The sequence below is a fragment of the Thermobia domestica genome, chromosome 2 (genome assembly GCF_964235325.1).
Source record: "Thermobia domestica chromosome 2, izTheDome1.hap1.1, whole genome shotgun sequence".
In the NCBI taxonomy this organism is placed as follows: Eukaryota; Metazoa; Arthropoda; class Insecta; order Zygentoma; family Lepismatidae; genus Thermobia; species Thermobia domestica.
In genome coordinates this window covers 110,598,622-110,617,489 of record NC_137455.1, presented here as the reverse complement: position 1 = coordinate 110,617,489, position 18,868 = coordinate 110,598,622, and the positions used below count along the sequence as shown (strand labels likewise).

The 18,868-nt window shown below is 32.7% G+C and overlaps 1 protein-coding gene across 2 annotated transcripts in view; it reads left to right on the top strand.

Annotated features, from left to right (window-relative positions):
• LOC145674697 (uncharacterized) overlaps positions 1-18,868 on the top strand; it is a 99,676-nt gene that overhangs the window by 69,155 nt on the left and 11,653 nt on the right. For both annotated transcript variants that reach the window (XM_081744946.1, XM_081744944.1), the window contains exons 5-8: positions 4,450-4,547; positions 5,836-6,128; positions 12,092-12,262; positions 13,715-18,236. In XM_081744946.1, coding sequence (XP_081601072.1) covers positions 4,450-4,547; positions 5,836-6,128; positions 12,092-12,262; positions 13,715-18,236 — 5,084 coding nt within the window. The remainder of the gene's footprint in view (positions 1-4,449; positions 4,548-5,835; positions 6,129-12,091; positions 12,263-13,714; positions 18,237-18,868) is intronic.

The window sequence follows — 18,868 nt, the reverse complement described above, 5'->3', positions numbered from 1 at the left end:
AAAAATTCGAAAGTTATAAACATGTTAATAATTTTGCCTTTTCTCATAAGGGGGCCGTATTAGCCTACACTGAAGAGCCCCACGAGATTTGATCATTGACCACTTGGACTGAAATTCTCATTTGAAACCAAAACTTTAATATGAAGCAAAAATTAAACTTTTACATCAATTTAAACTGACTGGGTTCCGGTTCCCCCCACTATTGTTTAGTTTAGTTAAGTGGTAATTTGTGACAGCGTCACATCATCAAAAGAATGTTTCACTTCCCCTCCCCTCCCCCAGGAGTTCGTGCTGGATCCACCACTGGAATCAATAGACACTCTTCCTATTCTTTTTGTCACCCTTGATTGTGTAGGGGCTCCCTCGTACAAATAAAGAAGCGGTAATATTACAATCAAGGGGCGCTATATATTAGGTATTTTTTTAGTTACCTACCCCTAACCGCACAGGGCCATCTTTCGTAGAATAAAAAATATTACGTAATATTCCAATCATGAAAGGGGAGAGGATGCTGTAAATATATTTCTTATTCATTTTGTCTGTCCTGCTTATCAAAAATTACTTTCTGTTGGAAGGCTACTGAAATGAGAGGGGAAAAATAAAAAGTCGTACCCCCTCCTACATGGTTGCTCAAATAAGTACTAAAGAAAGCATTTTAAACTAAGATATTTAAGATTTAAACTAGGAAACTAAGATATCCTACATTATGTAAGGATGGCATATTCAGGATGATGATGATGATGATGATTATTATTATTATTATTATTATTATTATTATTATTATTATTATTATTATTATTATTATTATTATTATTATTATTATTATTATTATTATTATTATTATTTGAATGTTTTTGGAGCACCGAAATTTTGTGAGACGAACAATGATATGTAGAGGTTTAAGATGGGTGATCATAGAGGAGGAAAGACCAGGATTTTTCTCTGTCTGACTCTCTAACGTAAAGATTATGTGCTGAAGGTAAGAAGCATCATCATTCTACAATAGGTTGCTTTTACGTAGAATATCAATTACTTGAGTTCTCCTGCTTCGGTCTACTTACCTTATGTAGTAAATTCAAAACAATTTCAATTCAATACAAATACTTGTAAAACTTTTCCGTAATTAAACATCTAGGGAAAATTAAACATTTAATAGGGAAATCTGTTATCAAAATATCCAAACACGTAGATAGAAGACTATCTAGTCAGAAATATTGTGAAACTTTATAAAATTCTCCAAATTAGAATTAACATTTACTGGGAAACATTCGTTATGCGGCAGCGAGCATATGGTGAGCAGTGAGCACAGGGGAAATAATTACGAAACTGTTTGCAAACAAAATAAGGGACGCTAATACAAGTGCGACAACAGCATTTTTTCTTTTTTTGGTATCGTCATGAGTTTTACACATACGTTACAATTTGATTCTTTCCCAAATAAAAAAATAAATAAAATAACCGTAGTGTAGTGATAAAAATGATAACGGCACTTCCACGGGATCGAACCCGCTACCTTCAGCATACAGACTCGTTGCTTTAACTAACTGAGCTATTTGTTTTTTTACGTGAACTGAGCCTGTTCCGGTAAAGACGATATTTCATTACGATCGTCCTACCAATTCGTCCTTTTCCATAGATAATTTCCACTATTTGCTCTATCTTTATGTTAATACTTAGCATATATTCATATATTTTGAGTTTGCAGATAATGCATATAATAAGACATACTAGAAATATTCGTTAAAAGTTTAGTTTGTAGATTTAATCCACATTTCTCTCAATGACATAGATGTCGCTGCTTCGTGTTGAAATGCAGAATTCCCTCGTGTTCTTGAAAATTTCCCACTTTAGCAGAGTTGGTAATTCTCGAGATTTCTGTCGATTTAATGTTTTTTGCTTCTAATTTCTTTATTTTAAGCTAATATCTAACACAAATATTAAAAACGGGTTTGTTATTAACCTGTCCTGCTGGGGAAACCTTCCGAAATTTCGAACATATAAAGAAAACGGAGATATTTTTAAAAAACTTCAAAATAAAGAGACGCGTCATTTATTTTGCTCATGGTAGTACAATATAGTATGAAAAGTACTATTTTATTTAATTATTTATTTGTTATACTAATTTATTGTTTTATTCTTCGTAAGCTTCTTATAATATGGTAAACTAGTTGACTAAATGTGACACATATTTGCTTAGTCAGAATACAGAAACACAACTTGCTCATGTGGCTTGGAAACTAGAAAATCATAGAAAAAATAGTGTGTTGTAAAAATACCGATCACGACTAGATTAATGTTTGCTACTACTTTTATTGCTGTTTATATTGCTCACTCTTTCACACATCTGGATAATAACGCAGAATGAAATGACTATTACGAAGCCAATGATTTTAATTTGGGTAGAGTGCAAACAATACCTATAATTTAATTCAGATCATTTAGAAAAGAAAAACAGCGAAGTACTCTGTTCTTCAAAATTACTAAATTACGTGAATCAGTAAACATATTTTCTGCAAGTAAATATCAGTAAACATATATCAAAGTGATATCAGTTAACATATATCATTAAATCTTCACAATTTATATTCATATTGTTGTTCACAGTGTAAACTAAAACGTGAGTATGAGTTATGAAGATTTAATATAAGAAAACTAACATATTCAAAGTTTTCCATTATTACCAGCTAACTGAGCGTGTGGAACACTTTGTGATAATTAGTAGTCTATATACTCTAATAATTTTCTTCCAATTGTGTTCCTTTCCTATATTTCAAGAGCTTCCCTCGGACACTTTTCGTCAGTCACAAGGCATAAGTTTCTTTTGTTTATGCAAGTACATTTTTCTATTTTTGTCTTTCAACAGAGTAAAATAATTAACAATAACTTTTACGATACTAGTTGTTGTTTGTCTACTAACGTACCCCAGTATACAAAAGTTGATGAGTTATGTACATTTAAAGTATATAAATTTAATGTTAGTGCACTAACTAATAACTAAAAACCTGTAAATTATTATTTTTTATGAGTCCTTTCCGGAAATCTTCTTAAACCAGAACTTCACCATATCTAATCACCCAATAACTATTTGAAATTCCGTGTGCATAGTGTAGTCAAATCGAATGCTACTTCCTAATTAAATGATCATATGTAAACCCTACTTTGTTATTCTGAAATTTTGTATATAACTAAAATTGTAATACAATAAAATTATTGCTAATCTTTATTTTTATTAATAAGATTAGAAATAATGATATCCTAGTCCTTATCAAGATTTTCCCCTTCCAGTACTAATCGACGGATTCCTTGTCCTAATGTAATATCGAAATGTAATGTACGCATTGCAATATACTTCTAATGACGAACGAAAGCATTCGTAGCATATTACATTAGGACAAGGAATCCGTAGAACAAGGACAAGGGTTATATATGGTCACACTTAATTAGGAAGCTACGTTCAATTTGACTACACTGTGCATACGGAATTTGAAACAGTTGTTGGGTTATTGGATATGGTGAAGTTCTGGTTTAAGAAAATTTCACGGAAAGGGTTCAATTTACAGATTTTTAGTTATTAGTTGGTACAGTAGCATCAAATTTATATATACTTTAAATGTGCATACCTCCCTAACACTTACATCTATTGGGATAAGTAAGAACTACTAGTATCATGAAACAATATATTACGTGTTAGTCATTATTTTATCACTGTTGAAAGATAGAAAGAAAAAATGGACTTACATAAAACAAAGAACTTACGCCTCGTGACTGACGAAAAGTGTCCGAGGAAAGCACTTGAAATATAGGAAAGAAATATTATTGGAGTAATATATTAATTATTATTTTTCATTAATTTATTGATTTATTATTTGAAGTTAACGTCCCTTCATAGTACCTAGGCTATGTGAGAGAAGACCTATTTCTCAAAATAGAATTCGAACCACTACTTGGGTTGTAATCGTGACCACAGATGATATGTATGTTATATATTTGGCCACAAAAGGAACTCTTCCCATTGAGAAATGCTTCATAAATGAATTCATCATTTTCCTTAACAACCATTTCCGAAGAAGAGAAGAGATAATTACCGAATATATAAACAACATACTCCAACAAGAAACGCAAGGACGACATTACTCAGTTAAGCAGTTGATAAAGTAAAATAAATATGTTCTTTCTGTATTAGCTTATGCTTTTTGTGAAACCCAAATGATGTAACTGGTTCAGAGATTAAAAATGTATGTTCTGTTAAAGAAGCGTGGAATTTCGAGTTAAAAGTTTTATCGCCGAGTTAAATCTGTAGTTAATTACTGTTCTCATAGTGTTCGAATTTCCATTACTAGTTTAAAAAATATTAAAATGTATGGAAGAACTTAACCGAATTGAATTTAAGGCAATATAAAATTTAATTTGCGCACAATTGAACTATTTTTAATTTCTATTTCAGTACATGAAAGAACGAGAGAAAGAGTGTAGGAATTCCCTCAATGCTCTCTTGAAAGAATATAAAAAACTTAAAAGAAGACTGAAAAGCTTTGAAAAGGGTGCTGGTGCGTATCGAAATTAGTTTTGTAATAGTTTCTTACAAGTATTACAGAAATTCTGTGTGGTATTATAAATAGTAATAAACGTTTATATTTTTTTCAAACGATGATACTTCTTGTTTATTGTATTTTTTCTCTCCACTCATTCTGATTCAATTCAGTATCTTATAAGGACTCCTTTGTGTGGCCTTGTCCAGAGCATGGATTATTGTTTCTGTTTGTGGAGCAACCGCTTATATCTTTGAGTTGCTAAATTTGTTGTAATTAATCTTTGCATACATATCTACTTTATAGCTTTACTTTGCGTATCAGTGGTAGCTTTAGCGGTAGGCCGAGTAGACAAGAGCCTATCCAAAAACTTTGAAAAATATGTAAACGCTAAAAGATACAATAAAGAGTAAATATATTTTCCACTGTTTATATTAATGGTAGATAATTATTTAACATATAGCATCAACCACTACTGTAAAAGTAATTTCCTACTGTCATTAATCAATCAAATGTGTATATGTATCCATAAGCGAGGGAGCGGGCCTACCCAAAATTAAAATCCTAAAGCCGCCCCTGTTGCGTATTAGTTAAAGTGTTGTCTGTTTTGATGTAAGGGCAATGGAATTAAAGTAATATTTAAGAAGGGGAAATGCAGAAGATCTCTCTTGGAGCAAACGGTATGAAAAAGAAAAAAAGCAATTAATAAAAGAAAAGAAAATTTCGAAATGCTTATTAGGGGAAACTTACAGGTTCATTTGACCTGTCATACATTCTAAGTTTAATAGAGAAAATTTATTATGAAATCTATAACATTATTGTTAATAAATAGAATTCGGCATTTGTTAGTTGTTAACTATCCCTTTGGATCTTGATACATGAAAAAAAAAAAGTTAAAACATGTTCTGTCATGTGATTTTATATATGTCACATGCTAAATTAGCATAGGTAACGAAAAAAGAGGGTTTACCATTTAACAATTGTAATAACAGTATTTATGCACCCAGTCAGATAGCCGAATGCAAAAGGATCTTCCATTGCAAATGTATTAAAAGTGAAAATCAGATCTCATAGACTACTAGTAAATTTGTTAACTACAATTGATTAATTTTAATTTGTCTCATGTCTTCGTGTAACTATTTTAGATAATATTCGTAAACGTTGGTCGGAGCCAAAATAGATAGAAAAGTATAGAGTTCAGTTTGCAGAAAAGTGCAGTACTAAGGTTATGTTTTTCTGTTCCAATATTCATAATTTTACTGAATTTCTTTAAAGCTCGCAAATTAATAACAATCTTCCATTTAAGGTGTAGGTGATGCAGACACAAATGATGATGAAATCGAGGAAATTCAACCGCCCCCAGCTCCAATCGTAAGACCAATATTTCGAAGAAAAGAACATCACGTTATTACTGAATCAGCGATATTGAGAAATGAAGAGAAAAGGGAATTTCAACATCTCAAAACCCTATCTGGAAAAATGGTGGCTGAGAAAATCAAGTTCTTTGATTCCAATGCAGTCAATAAACCCGCCAATGGATCATCGATCTCCGCTGTTGATGTACAGCAACAACGAGCTTTGCTCCATGAAACCAAAAAGGTGACGAAAGTAATTTCTAATTTATCAAGTTTTGCTTCTTTTTTGTTATTTTTTTGTTTTTGCTGAACCTATTACCTTAACCTGCCGACACGCCTTCTTCTTGCTTAGCGCTTCATTTGAAACAATATTCACATAATATAAAACAGGTTAAGGTAATAGGTTCAGCAAAAAAAACAAAACAAAAAAAAAAAAACGGAAAATTAAAAAATCGTTCTTTATTCACTAATACAAATCTGAATTGAACCTTAATACTGGCAATATTGATCGAACTTGGGTACCTACCTTTGATACTTACTTTGAATCTGGCTACAGTGACGCAACATAGACACCGCATTTTCTGAAATCAGTCATTCTGTTTTAACTCTGCTCTGCTCATCTCAGGATCCACTTTGTACGTTACTTTTATTTTAGTGGTATGTATTCCTTGTTTTACACCTTTTATCTCTTTTCCGTTTTAATCATTTTTACCTTGCCACTGAGGAAGGAACCAGGTGTGAGTTCCGAAACGTCAAAAATGTGTTTAGGCTTTCCAAGGGAGGATTCTTTGGTAAGTAACCAATTTTTTGTTAATTTGGAATATCCCCCCATGCGCCCATGTAATTATAATTGTTGGTTATACTTTAAATCAGTGTTCTCTTTCTTCCATAGTCATTAAATCGATTGTTAATAGCACTTCGTTTGGTTCTTTACTTTGATGGCCGACGCATGGTAATTAAAACTGTTTGCATTTAAATAATTAATATTTTTCTGACCAGAGTTTGCACCTTTTTTATTAAAAATAAATTATTTCGTAACAGTTTCCATAACGTAACGTTATCTTTCTCAGACTTTAATATGTATGTTCATATTAATGTAGATAATAGAGACATAATATTAAATTGTTGATATTCATTTTTGCTTATTATATAATTTTAAATTTATATTATGTAACAATACGACATTATTATAATTTACCGTTTCATTTTAAATTTTTTTATGTTGTAACTTAATATAAAGAAAACATAACAGATTTTTAATAAGAAACGTGTAACAGCAGTAATAGTAAAACTAACAGAATATCGACAAAACATTGACAAATTTCTCCATGTAATAACACAATGTAAGTAGTAGAACAAGATGTTTGACATTTTTTTCATTTCTTTTGTTTTCATTGTAAACTTAAAGCTTTTAGTGTCTTCTGGAATAATTTTTTTTCTTGCACAGAAACAAAGTATTTTATTACAAATTCGCATAACACAATATGAGTTCATAAACCGCCTACAAAAAGAAGATCTTTTCTAATTCTTTGCCGGTTATATAATATAAAAATTTTTAAAATGAAACGGTAAATTATAATAATATCATATTGTTATATAATATAAATTTAAAATTATATAATAAGCAACAATGGATATCAACAATTTAATATTATGATGTCTCGATTACCTACATTAATATGAACATACATATTAACGTCTGAGGAAGATAACGTTACGTTATGGAAACTGTTACGAAATAATTTATTTTTAATAAAGAAGTGCCTACTCTAGTCAGAAAAATATTAATTATTTAAATAACAATTCCAGAGTCAACATGGAGGATGTTACATGTTTGCATTTGTCTTTGTTGTGTGTGTGTATTAGTTTTATTTTACCATTAGCTATTTTTCTCGATCCTGAAAAGGGAAGAAATCCTTTATTTTTCTCGATCCTGAAAAGTCTTGTTAAATTCGTATTATTGAGAAATAAATCCTCAGTTACACCGTTGTTAAATTGTCAAACTATTTAAGTTTTAGAGAATAAGATATTAATAATATGTGTCACGGTCGAAGTGGTCAACACATAATTTAAAGAGCTGATCAATATACAGAGAAGCTGGAGTTCTATTGTGCATATACGGTATACGAAAATATTATTATTTATTTATTTATTTATTTTAAAAACTTTCACGCCACATAAACCAAAATCCTTCATGTGGTAAACACGTGACATTGCTACTTGTTCACATACATGCAACATGCACAAACTGCAAATACACAATTATATTGATCATTCGATCAAGTGGCAGCAGTATCTCGAGCGTTCACCAAATACAGAATATTAGATTTTTTTTTTTTTTTTTTTTTTGATTCAGTGGTTTCGGTTATTGGAAAGTGAGTTCATGTGATGTCAACCAGTGATGATAGCGCAGCGGAGTATCAAAAAATCCACTTCTTATAGCACGTCAATACTCTGTGCAAGAACAGATCATTTCCCTGATGACACAACAACGAAACAAACATTTCTGGTGTCACTTTCTGCTTCGCAGTCAGTCAAGGTGGATCCATCGTCTCACTGCATTCCGTTTCCACAAGTTGGTGAAAGTGTTGGCAAATGGTTTATGTACTTACTGCAATTGAATGCTTCTGTCAATGCCATATATGATGCCTTGAGTACTTGGTTTGTCATGAATGTTTGACATGTATGTACTGCGTCCTGAAGTACTTCATTACAGCACTTAAGTTTCTTAAACCTTTGTGCTGTCTGCTTATTTACCACATCTATACGGAATGCTTGGCGTACTTTCCCCTCATTTTATTGTCCTTTTTTCGAAGATTTACCTCATAAAGCACATAACCCCATATAATGAGATAGAGAAATTCACCAACACAGAATATTTCTTGGAGTTTCATTATTTCTTTTTATGAAGTAAATAAATTTTCACAGTATTCAGTTCACGGATAACTTGAATTAGAATTAAGTTTCTAATTATAGAGGAACTAGCAGAAGTACCCTGAAGGAATATTGTTTATGCACAATATTTGAAAATAAACAACTAAACAGAATAAATAACTAAGAATAATGCCTTTGACGTTGCCCCTATTAGAAAATAAGGAAACATGTAAAATAAATAACGACAACTAGTGCCTTCAGCGTTCAATTCTCAGGCCAGCTGACATGCATGGTCTTGACTAAACTTAGGCTTAAATGTTATTATGACTCTCACTAATCAGCTTAGCGACTCCGAAAACTATGGATTCCATACTAATCTCAGACATTTTGGACATTTTTATTTTTCACCCCTTCCGATACCCATGCCAATGGAAGCTCAATTTTCACTTACCCGGTGTTGAAAGTGGGGCTGTTCATTTTAGCTTCCAGCTCCCTCATGGCTAAGCAGTTATTATACGAGCTTTTGGCGAGAGAGACGGGTTCGATTCCCGATGGAATCTCATTTGGTGTAGGTCCCCATCTCATATAGTCTTACTGCTGAAAGGGACGATAAATTCAAATCAAATTGATTATTTCAGCTTCCCCAAAAACTATGGATTCGATACTAATATTGGTCGTTTTCGATTATCTTTACGCTAGCCCCTTCCCATTCACTCTTCTAAAAGTGTTTTACCCCCAAAATATTTTTATCGCATAATCAGTTTGTTCTTTGAATAATGAGTTTACATACCGAGCTTTATCTTCCTAACACATGGAATTCATGAGATACTCTATTTCTTTTTACTCCATTAAACCACCTCTTTCCCTTTGAAGCATCTCGTTGCCCGTAGGCTACGAAACCAAAAATTCTATATATATATACACTATGGTTTCTTTCAAACAGTGGTATCTTTGAAAAAGTTATTTTGAGGCATGCCAAGCCAACCGTGTGGATTTGTGTACCGAACAAACATTGATTGTTATAAGAGATATCTATAAGTAATTTGCAACACGCAAAACTTTATTCACTAAAATAAAAACAAAAGAACACAAGGTCTATTCTCGTCATTCCACAGAGAAACACATTGTTACTTGACAAATTTAACTATTTCTGATTCAGGCGACGAAGTGTTTCCGCACTACACTTTTGCATGAGTCCATTCTTTTTGTATATAACTTTAGTGATTTTCTTTTTTTCTTTTTTAATTTTATCCTCCACAGGGGGATGAAATTTTAGAAGTGCAAGGATCATTCCTTTGAAATTTGAAGTGAGTGAGGTTATTGTCTCGGTATCTCATTTTCTATTGACTATCAATACATGTTATATAGAAAATGGAAAACATGTTCTCTTATGAAATAGGCTTAGTGTCTTGTTGGAGTTGCTTTATAGTTTTCGTGGTAGGTGCACTCTAGCACGCAGCGGCGGCTGGTACTATATGTTGCATGGTTGTGCAACCGCATATTTTTTTTAATAGTAAAAATATTTTTAAGTATTAAAGTAGTGTATCAGTAAAAAATAAACCTTTGCTCTTGAGCGGAAAACAGTATTGATGCATTTCTGAAAAAAAAAAAAGTCAATTAAAAAACGGAAAGAAAGAGAGAGATTTACATTTCCAGTGGCAGCGAACGTTGCCACTGGAAGCAGTAACATTGATCATATAGCAGCGAGCTCCTATCTCTTAACATGGGGAAGTGGATTTATTCTTGCATCGCTCCTATCTTCCCGTATTGCTCTTTTGCGGTTGCACTTTCTTGCGCAACTGGTCAGCTTCTGTAATAGTTACGAATTCCTCCGCTTAGCAGCAATTGATAGGGTGAGGGAAATACAAAATGAAATGAAATCTTTGAGTTTTACGTCCCACGGTTATGCCGGTTAGGCTAAAGGAGACGGTGATGATGAATAATGAATGAATTGGTGGAATGAATAAAGTGGGAGGAAACGGGAGAACCCCGAGAAAACCCACGCACACGGTGTTTGTCCACCACAAAGTTCACTTGGCGGGGGCTGGGATCGAACCCGGGACCCCAAGCACCAGAGGTGAACGCTCTACCACTGAGCCACCGCGGCCCCTGAGGGAAATACAGACACTTGGAAGAAAGAAGTTATTCACAAAACATAAACTCGCAAAGAACAAATATAAGTCTGGTGGTAGCAGGGACGGATCCAGGCTGAAAGTTTGGGGGGCAGTCGTTCGAAGTCAATAGATTTTATTTAACATTTATGATACATTTATTTATGGTGAAAATTCTTGGGATAAGTTTTATTATTATTATTTTTTTAATCCTATTCTGGGGCGGGGTAGATCGAGTCTCGAAGAAGAAAATTTCTTACTATTGGTCTAATTCCTAGCTCTGTGTCTTTCGTACACATGATTCCGTGTTCGATTTCCGGCGGAGAGCATAAATTAATATTAAATCATTCTATTCCAATACTCATATGTCTCCTTTAGCCTAATTTGCTGGAATGTTATTTTTTTTCATTTTATAAGGAAAACATCTTAAATTTCATGCTTCTTTACAGACAAAAATACGTGGTTTCTGAAAATGGACTTTTTGTACCGTATATTTATACAAAGAAATGCTAACAAAATGCATATTGTCGGAGGAGAGAGGTGTTTCTGTACCCTAAAGAAAATAAAGCGGAAAATATTTGCGGTAGCGATGCTTTCTATTCAGAGAAACTTGGCGAGCAGCATTTCAGATTTCAATAAAGTCATAGACAAATTTGAAGCCCAAAAGATCGAAGAAAGACCTTCCATTTTAAAATAATGCATAGTTTATATAATTAAATAATTTTGTTTAACTGCGTGCATGCAATTTTCTTGCTTTTTTTTCTTCTTTTCGGATTAACGCCATCATTCATGGCATACAGCACATACTGGATAATCGATTTATCTCGAGTTCAATAACATGAGTGTAGAGGTTTTGTATATAAATAGTGTATAAACGTACATTAATAGTGGTTGTTTGAAAAAAGGAAATAGCTTATATATTAAATCAATATTAGAGAAATAATTTAATCAATAATATACAAATAGAGCTTAAAAGACTTTCCACTTCATATTTCCTGAATATTTTTTGGATAAGACTCAAGAATGCTGGGGGAGGACCCGGAGGAGAAAACTTGCGCGTACCAACATACATTTGATATTGCAACATTGCAACCGGTGCTTGTACAGACTACGAGCCGCTACTGCTAGCACGTATGTTAAACACGAAAGTTTCAATACTTAATATTTCACACTTCTAAATTTTCTTCTATATATAACTTTTTAAAATTTATCTTTTGTCTAGCCAGAGAAAATTGAAATGGCCAAACATGTCCGACTGGATGTAACAGAAACAAATTCGAAAGAGGATGTTGGTAAAGAGAATGAATTGCTGAAACAACGATTGAAGGCTGCTTTGGAAAAGGCCATGAATGCAGAAAAAGTTTTAGCAGATCACGAAGATATGTTGAGTAAGGTAAGTTCTACAAGATTGCTTAGTTTCCTCTAGATACGAAGCCTAAGTTGTCTATCAGTATATTTCAGTATAAGGAAAAACTACTGATTCTTTTTAAGCATTTTGCTTGGTTGCCATGAATTGCAACGTTACCCTAATATTGTCCAATATAATTAGGAATTTTTTATAAGGACTATTTAGAAGCAGTTTCGTTGAAATATCTTCCTAAAATCAAGAAACCACAAATGGAACAAACATTTGCGAAAATTGGGAAATAAAGCTTCTGCAGTACTCAATTTGACTGACTCTCTTGATGAAAATTACAACTGTCTAAACGATTGATCCGCAAATCACGTATAAAAATATTGTATGAAAGCAAGAATGCCGATTAAATGATCACTGAAATTATCATTTGTGAGTATAACACAATAGAAAGCGATATGTTTGTAAACAACAGGGTCAAATAAAAGGTTTAGACACACATAATTCTGTAAATCCTTCATCTTTTACTATCATTGTCACACTCATTATTATTCTCTAGAATTGAGTACTGCTTATAAGATCTAACCAGATTTTCCACAACATCTGTTTCTATTTGTTACTTATTGTTGAGAGTTTGTTACCCCATTGAGATTTTTATATCTTTTATTATAAATTCAAATTATTAGGCCACAAATATAGCTATTGTATCAGATTGCACGTACATATTAGCACCAGCACAGAATTTTCTTTTCATGTGTCTGAAAATCAAGGATGTACATAACTTAAGTTTCAAAACTATCGAATTCTTATAAAAATAAACAGATTTCATCTCGTGGAAATCATCATGTTTAACGATTTCCGAAAATGAAACGGAATCTTTCATTTTAACATCCCATGATTATGCCATGTAGACTGAAGGAGACAGTGATGACGTGAATGTAAAGATGGAATGATGAAAATAGGAGAAAACAGGTAAACTCCAAGAAAACCCACACACATGGTGTTTGTGCTCCACAAAGCTCATTTAGCACTTTAACGATATTAGTTGAAAATATTTGAATGTAATTTAACATGTATCTTGTTTATTATAGCTTTGGCAATATTCCATGGTTTTCATAAGACAAAACTGACCAAAGCTTCTTATATATATATGTATTAATAATGCTAGTGTAACAGTTCCCACAATGTAACGCAAGTGTTGCGCGTATTAATATATATTTGGTATTTTGCTAGTTTTGTTTTATTAATACTGTCATTTAATATCTTCAGCGAACCAAATTAAATCATAACGATAACGATGTAAAGATGTAGGAGATATTGTAGTAATAATAGCATTATACGCGAGTAATGCTATAATTTATATCATTGTGTACGATCAACTTATATGTACTTTTTATTGAATCCTCGTAATTACAAATATCTTATTATTCTTTAGTATTAAGGCATATCACAATCTTTACAGCTATTTACTTAATATATATTTCGTTTTAGGAAAAAGACAAAGCTACGCATCTTGCAGCGACGTGCAAAACATCTTTGAAACTTTTTCTCTGTCTTAAAGATATGTTATGTGAAAACAATGAAGGCAAACTCGATGTGAGTCAGTTGAAACCCGACATAGAGAAAGCTGTTAAAATGTTAATGGAAGCAGATAAGTTTGTGCCGGAAACACAACTGAAAGCAAGTACAGCTACGAAAAGTTGTGAATATCTCTTTATAAATCATAATAGACCATCAGATACACTTTCGTCACGAAGCAGCACGTTTAGCGATTTCTCTAAATTTTTACATCGGAAGGAGTTTGAATCACAGCCCAAGAATAGTAGTAATACAGGAAAGACGGATGAAAATATGTCATATCTACCTTGTAAACCAGCGTCCAGCAAGGATTCACTAATACAAGATCTTCAAAGAAGACTCAGTCAAGAATCAGGAATACAGAAGCCACAAAAGGATGATAATGTATCACATGATACAAATGGCTTCAAAATAAAAAATGAGCATGAATGTAACAGAGTGCAAGATCTCAACAAGAAGATTAACAGCAGGGATTCTGAGATTCAAATTCTTCAAAACGAAGTAGAGAAGTGTTACAAAGATAACAAGGAGATACGCACAAGAAACTGTGATTTAGAGGCAAATATTCAAAAGTTACACCACGAGATGAATACTCGAAATACAATATACTTAGAGCTGGATAGAGATCTAAAGAAAAAGACCAACGAAATTCAGCAACTGCAGATTGATATAGAGAATAAGGATACTGAGTTGCGGCAACTTCGTCAAGAATCAGTGGATAAAACCAAACAACTTACGGTTCTTCAAAGGGAGCTGAAAGACATAAAGAACCAGATAAAACATTCGGCACAAGAAACTCAAACTCAGGAAGAAGACAACCATGAAACACGTTTTCAGCTGTTCCAAATTGAAATACAATCCAAGGAGACAGAAATAAGAAAACTTCGACTCGAGATCGAGCAACTTAATTTAAAGTTACAAGAAGCACAAAAATCAATTGACAGCAAAGAATCTGAGATCAATGATCTGCAGTCACGGCTGAAAAATAATGCTATACGAACAGAAGAGCTTGAAAATAAAGCTATTTCACAAGACAATGAAATAATATGCTTGCAAGAAAATGTCAAGAAATTAATAGCTGAAGTTGCAAGTAAAAACGAAGAAATTACGAAGCTTCAGGAAAAGCTAAGGGCAGAAGAATTGCACCAATTAACATTAACAGTTCAAGTTAAAAATGCTGAGATAGACACTCTCCGAAATCTTTTAACGAAAAAAGAGAACGAGCTTGACAATATTGAATTGAAAATTAAAAGCGAAGAATCCGATACAGAAAGTCTTAAGAAAATAAGTAATAATCATGATGCGGAGCATAAAAAGAGCATGGAGAGTGATCTTTTATTCAAAAATAATTGTAAAATAGAACAGCTCAAACTATTAATTGAAAAAGAGAATGCGAATATTGATATACTCAAGAAAAATTTAAAAGAGAGAGAGAACCAAATTGAGAGACTTGAGGAAATTTACAATGCTCGATGTGTAGAAAAAGGACGTTTGCAAAATCAGATAGTTAGTGAAAAAGTTGAAGTTCTCCAGGGTGAATTGGAGTCCAGAATGTGTGACATCGAATTTTATTCAATGAATATTACAAAGAAGAACAAAGATATAGACTCACTAAAAAGTAAAATCGAGCGTTTAGATCACGACATAGAAAGTCTTTCCCAGGAAATAGAACAGAAAAGTAAAACCAGATCAGGTCTCAGTTCTGAGTTAGAGAACATTTCTAACAAACAATTAAAGAAACATTCGATCCCTTCCAACAGTTTTCCTGGAACGCCTTCAAGAACAAATGAAGTAACAGAATTGTCTACAGAAAATTTAAATTGTGCTGATGTAGAACAAATTAACACTGAAATAGAAAATAGGCGTTCTGAAATAGAACAGCTGGAAATAGAAATAAAAAGTAAACGATATGAGCTTCAGAATTTGCAAGTCGAAATGGAAACAAAAGATTCAGAAATTCAGTGGCTTCAAATGGAGAAAGATAGTAAACGTCAAGAAATAAGACATCTTCAAAGTTTCCTAGAGGATCAACTTGACTTGACTTCTCATGATTCAAGAAGCCCAGACGAAATAAACACAAGTGAAGACAATATTTTTTTATCTCCTGAAGAAAGTGCTAATACTGCAAATGAAATTTTAGACTTGGAGAGTACGATACAGAACAAAGAAGAACAAATCAAACAACTTTCTGAAGTTTTGGGCTGCAAAGAATATGAAATACAGAAGTTGAAAGTGGAAATATCTGAGAAACAAAAGAAGAAAGAAGAAATGGAAAGATCAGTCAATGAAATAGAAGCACAGAAACAGAATCTTCGTAACGAGATATCTAAACAACACTCTAAGATAAAAGAACTCCAAGCAATATCAGAAGAGAAACAGAAGGAACTAGAAAAACTGCAGCTACTACTTTACTTGAAGAATTCCGAAGTTCAAGAATTAGAAGTTAAAAACGATCAATCACGTACAGAATATGAAAGTCTGCAGTTAACGGCGGAATCGGAAGAATCTGAAGTTAAGAAATTAGAGACTCAACTGCAAGAAAAGAGTCGAGAAAGACTTAGATTGCAAGAAAATGTTAATTCAAAGATCTTGGAAGTAGTGGAACTAAAGAAGTTGGTTGAAAACACAAAACAAAGAACAGAAGAAATTCAACAAGGTTTAAAAGAAAGAACTGATCAAGTTGCTTCACTTCAAGTCGCTTTAGATAAGAAATATTTAGATATAAAAGAACAATTAGTTAATATTGAAGGCAAGCATGCCGAAGTTGAGAGATTAAAACATGAGATAGAGAGTCAGAATTTAATATGCGAGGAAATAAGTAAGGAAATTAGTAACAAAGATTCAGAAATGAAGGAATTACAGATCGAAGTTGAGACTAAATCTTCTCAGTTGCGCCTATTGGAAATTGAGGCAGAAAATAAGAACAAAATGTTCGACGAATTAACCGCTGATTTACTCCGTAAGGATAATGAAGTAGAACAACTCCAAATAGCAGTTGAAAATCAACATAATGAACAACAACGTCTGGGGGAGAAAATGTTAGACAGAAACAATGATATGAAAGAGCTACAAAAGGAAATCCAGAACAAGACATTAAAAATAAACCGATTGCAATCAGTAGTGGAAAATATAAATTTCGAGATTGAAGCGTTGCAAAAGAGAATCAGTAATAAAGTTTCTGAAATAGATACGTTGTTTGAAAATTGTAATAGAATGAAATCTCAGCTGCAAATATTGCAACCAGTGAAAGAGTTAAAAATGGCTAAAATATTAGAACTTCAGACAGCAATCAATAATGTAGATAAAAATGTGAAACGTTTACAAACAAGGCTAAATGAGGCACATATGAAAATACAAGAAATAGAGGACGAAATTGATATTCAAATGACAGAGACACAGAGACTAAAAAATGCATGGAATTCTGAAGAAGAGCTTCTAACAGAGACAACAGCTGAGATTAAAAGGCTTCAGAAAGATAGTGATATTTCTTCTTCTAATAAAGAAATTGAAAGCAACTTCGTAGAAACTGTTTTAATAAGCGATGATACACCTGCAACTAATGAGGAGTCTGAAATGCTAAAATCATCGAACAATGTTCCTACCGAAGGTATAGCTTATACTGAAAACGAAAGTGCAGAAAAAACTGCTGAGGATCATCAGTTATTAACATCAATGAATTCTAGGCCTGCCAATACTGTAAATTCTATTGAAGATAAAAATGCAACCAGTGTGTTGGAGAATAATGTTGTAAAATATGAAATGTTAAATATACACGATAATGATCACAAAGACGCTGAAAAACACGGTTCCGCTGTTCAAAATGAAACCAATTTTACTATTGACAATCAACATTGTGAAGAAGTCCATCAGCAAGTGGAAACTGATACAACCTGTCAATCCAATACCCAAAATGGCATCGTCTCCACTGATGATCGTATAAGAACAGACTCCAAAATGGAAAATTTTGATGAAAGTGAGAACAATTTGGAGGATGAAGCTGATAGAAAATCAAGTTCATTTTATGACTCAGAGGAACTGCAGAACTTACATGACAGCGAAAAGACAACAAAATCTGATTTAAGTGTTTCAAACGAAGACATGCAAACAAATGTGAATGTTTCATGCACACAAATAACTGACTCAATTATCAAGAATGAAGTTGAGAGCAAAACTAGTGTGTTTAATGATGTAGAGCGTTTAACAAGTGAATGTAGTAGTGAAAACAATTATTGTGAGGTGGAAGAGAGCGAGAGTTCGTTCATCGTAGAGAATGGTTTGCATGACGCTGCAATTGAAAGAAAAGATCTTGAACTGGTGAAGTCTTTATCAGTACACAGCAAAGAAAGCTTCTTGTCTCAGAGAATATCAGAGCGCAGTACTGAGAGCGAAGAATATTTTCAAGATTCGAAAGAAGAGCTTAATGGAACTCCCTGCGGTAAGTAGATTTTAAATATTATTATTATTAATATTATTGCAGTGAATAATAAATTAAAATTCATTTTCCTTTTCTTGCTCTATTTTAGCTCTATTTCATCTGTATCTTCTCATACCAGGAAAGTTCATGAACTTTCCTTATTTCCTAGCTGTATGTCTGTAGTTCTCTTAGTATTATTTCATTTGTGTATATTTGTAGTTTTCTTCCATTTTTACAAATTTTTGTTGTTTACTCTCTGCTTGATAAAAATACTGTATTCAAAAAACATATTGTAAAATAATCCAACGATGTCATATATATTAGGTTTATTAAGCATTCATTTGTAACAGCAATATATAGCAGACATATGGTCCCGAAGTCTCACCTAGAGACAATAGTACTCTTAAATATGTTTTAAAAATTATAAAGTAACATATGTTAAATTGCAGCTATTGGCCTAATTCCATTAACAAATATCCGTCAGAAAATCTTTACAAAAATTGTCTGATTGTGTCCCAGACTTTAGCGTTTGCGTTTGTTTCTGACTTGCGCCTCTATGTGTCTCATCATAGTATACTTCTGTTAGCTTTATACTTCTTGTCCAAGGATTGTGCAACAGTTACATTCAAAAGTAATGGAAATTATTCAGGGTC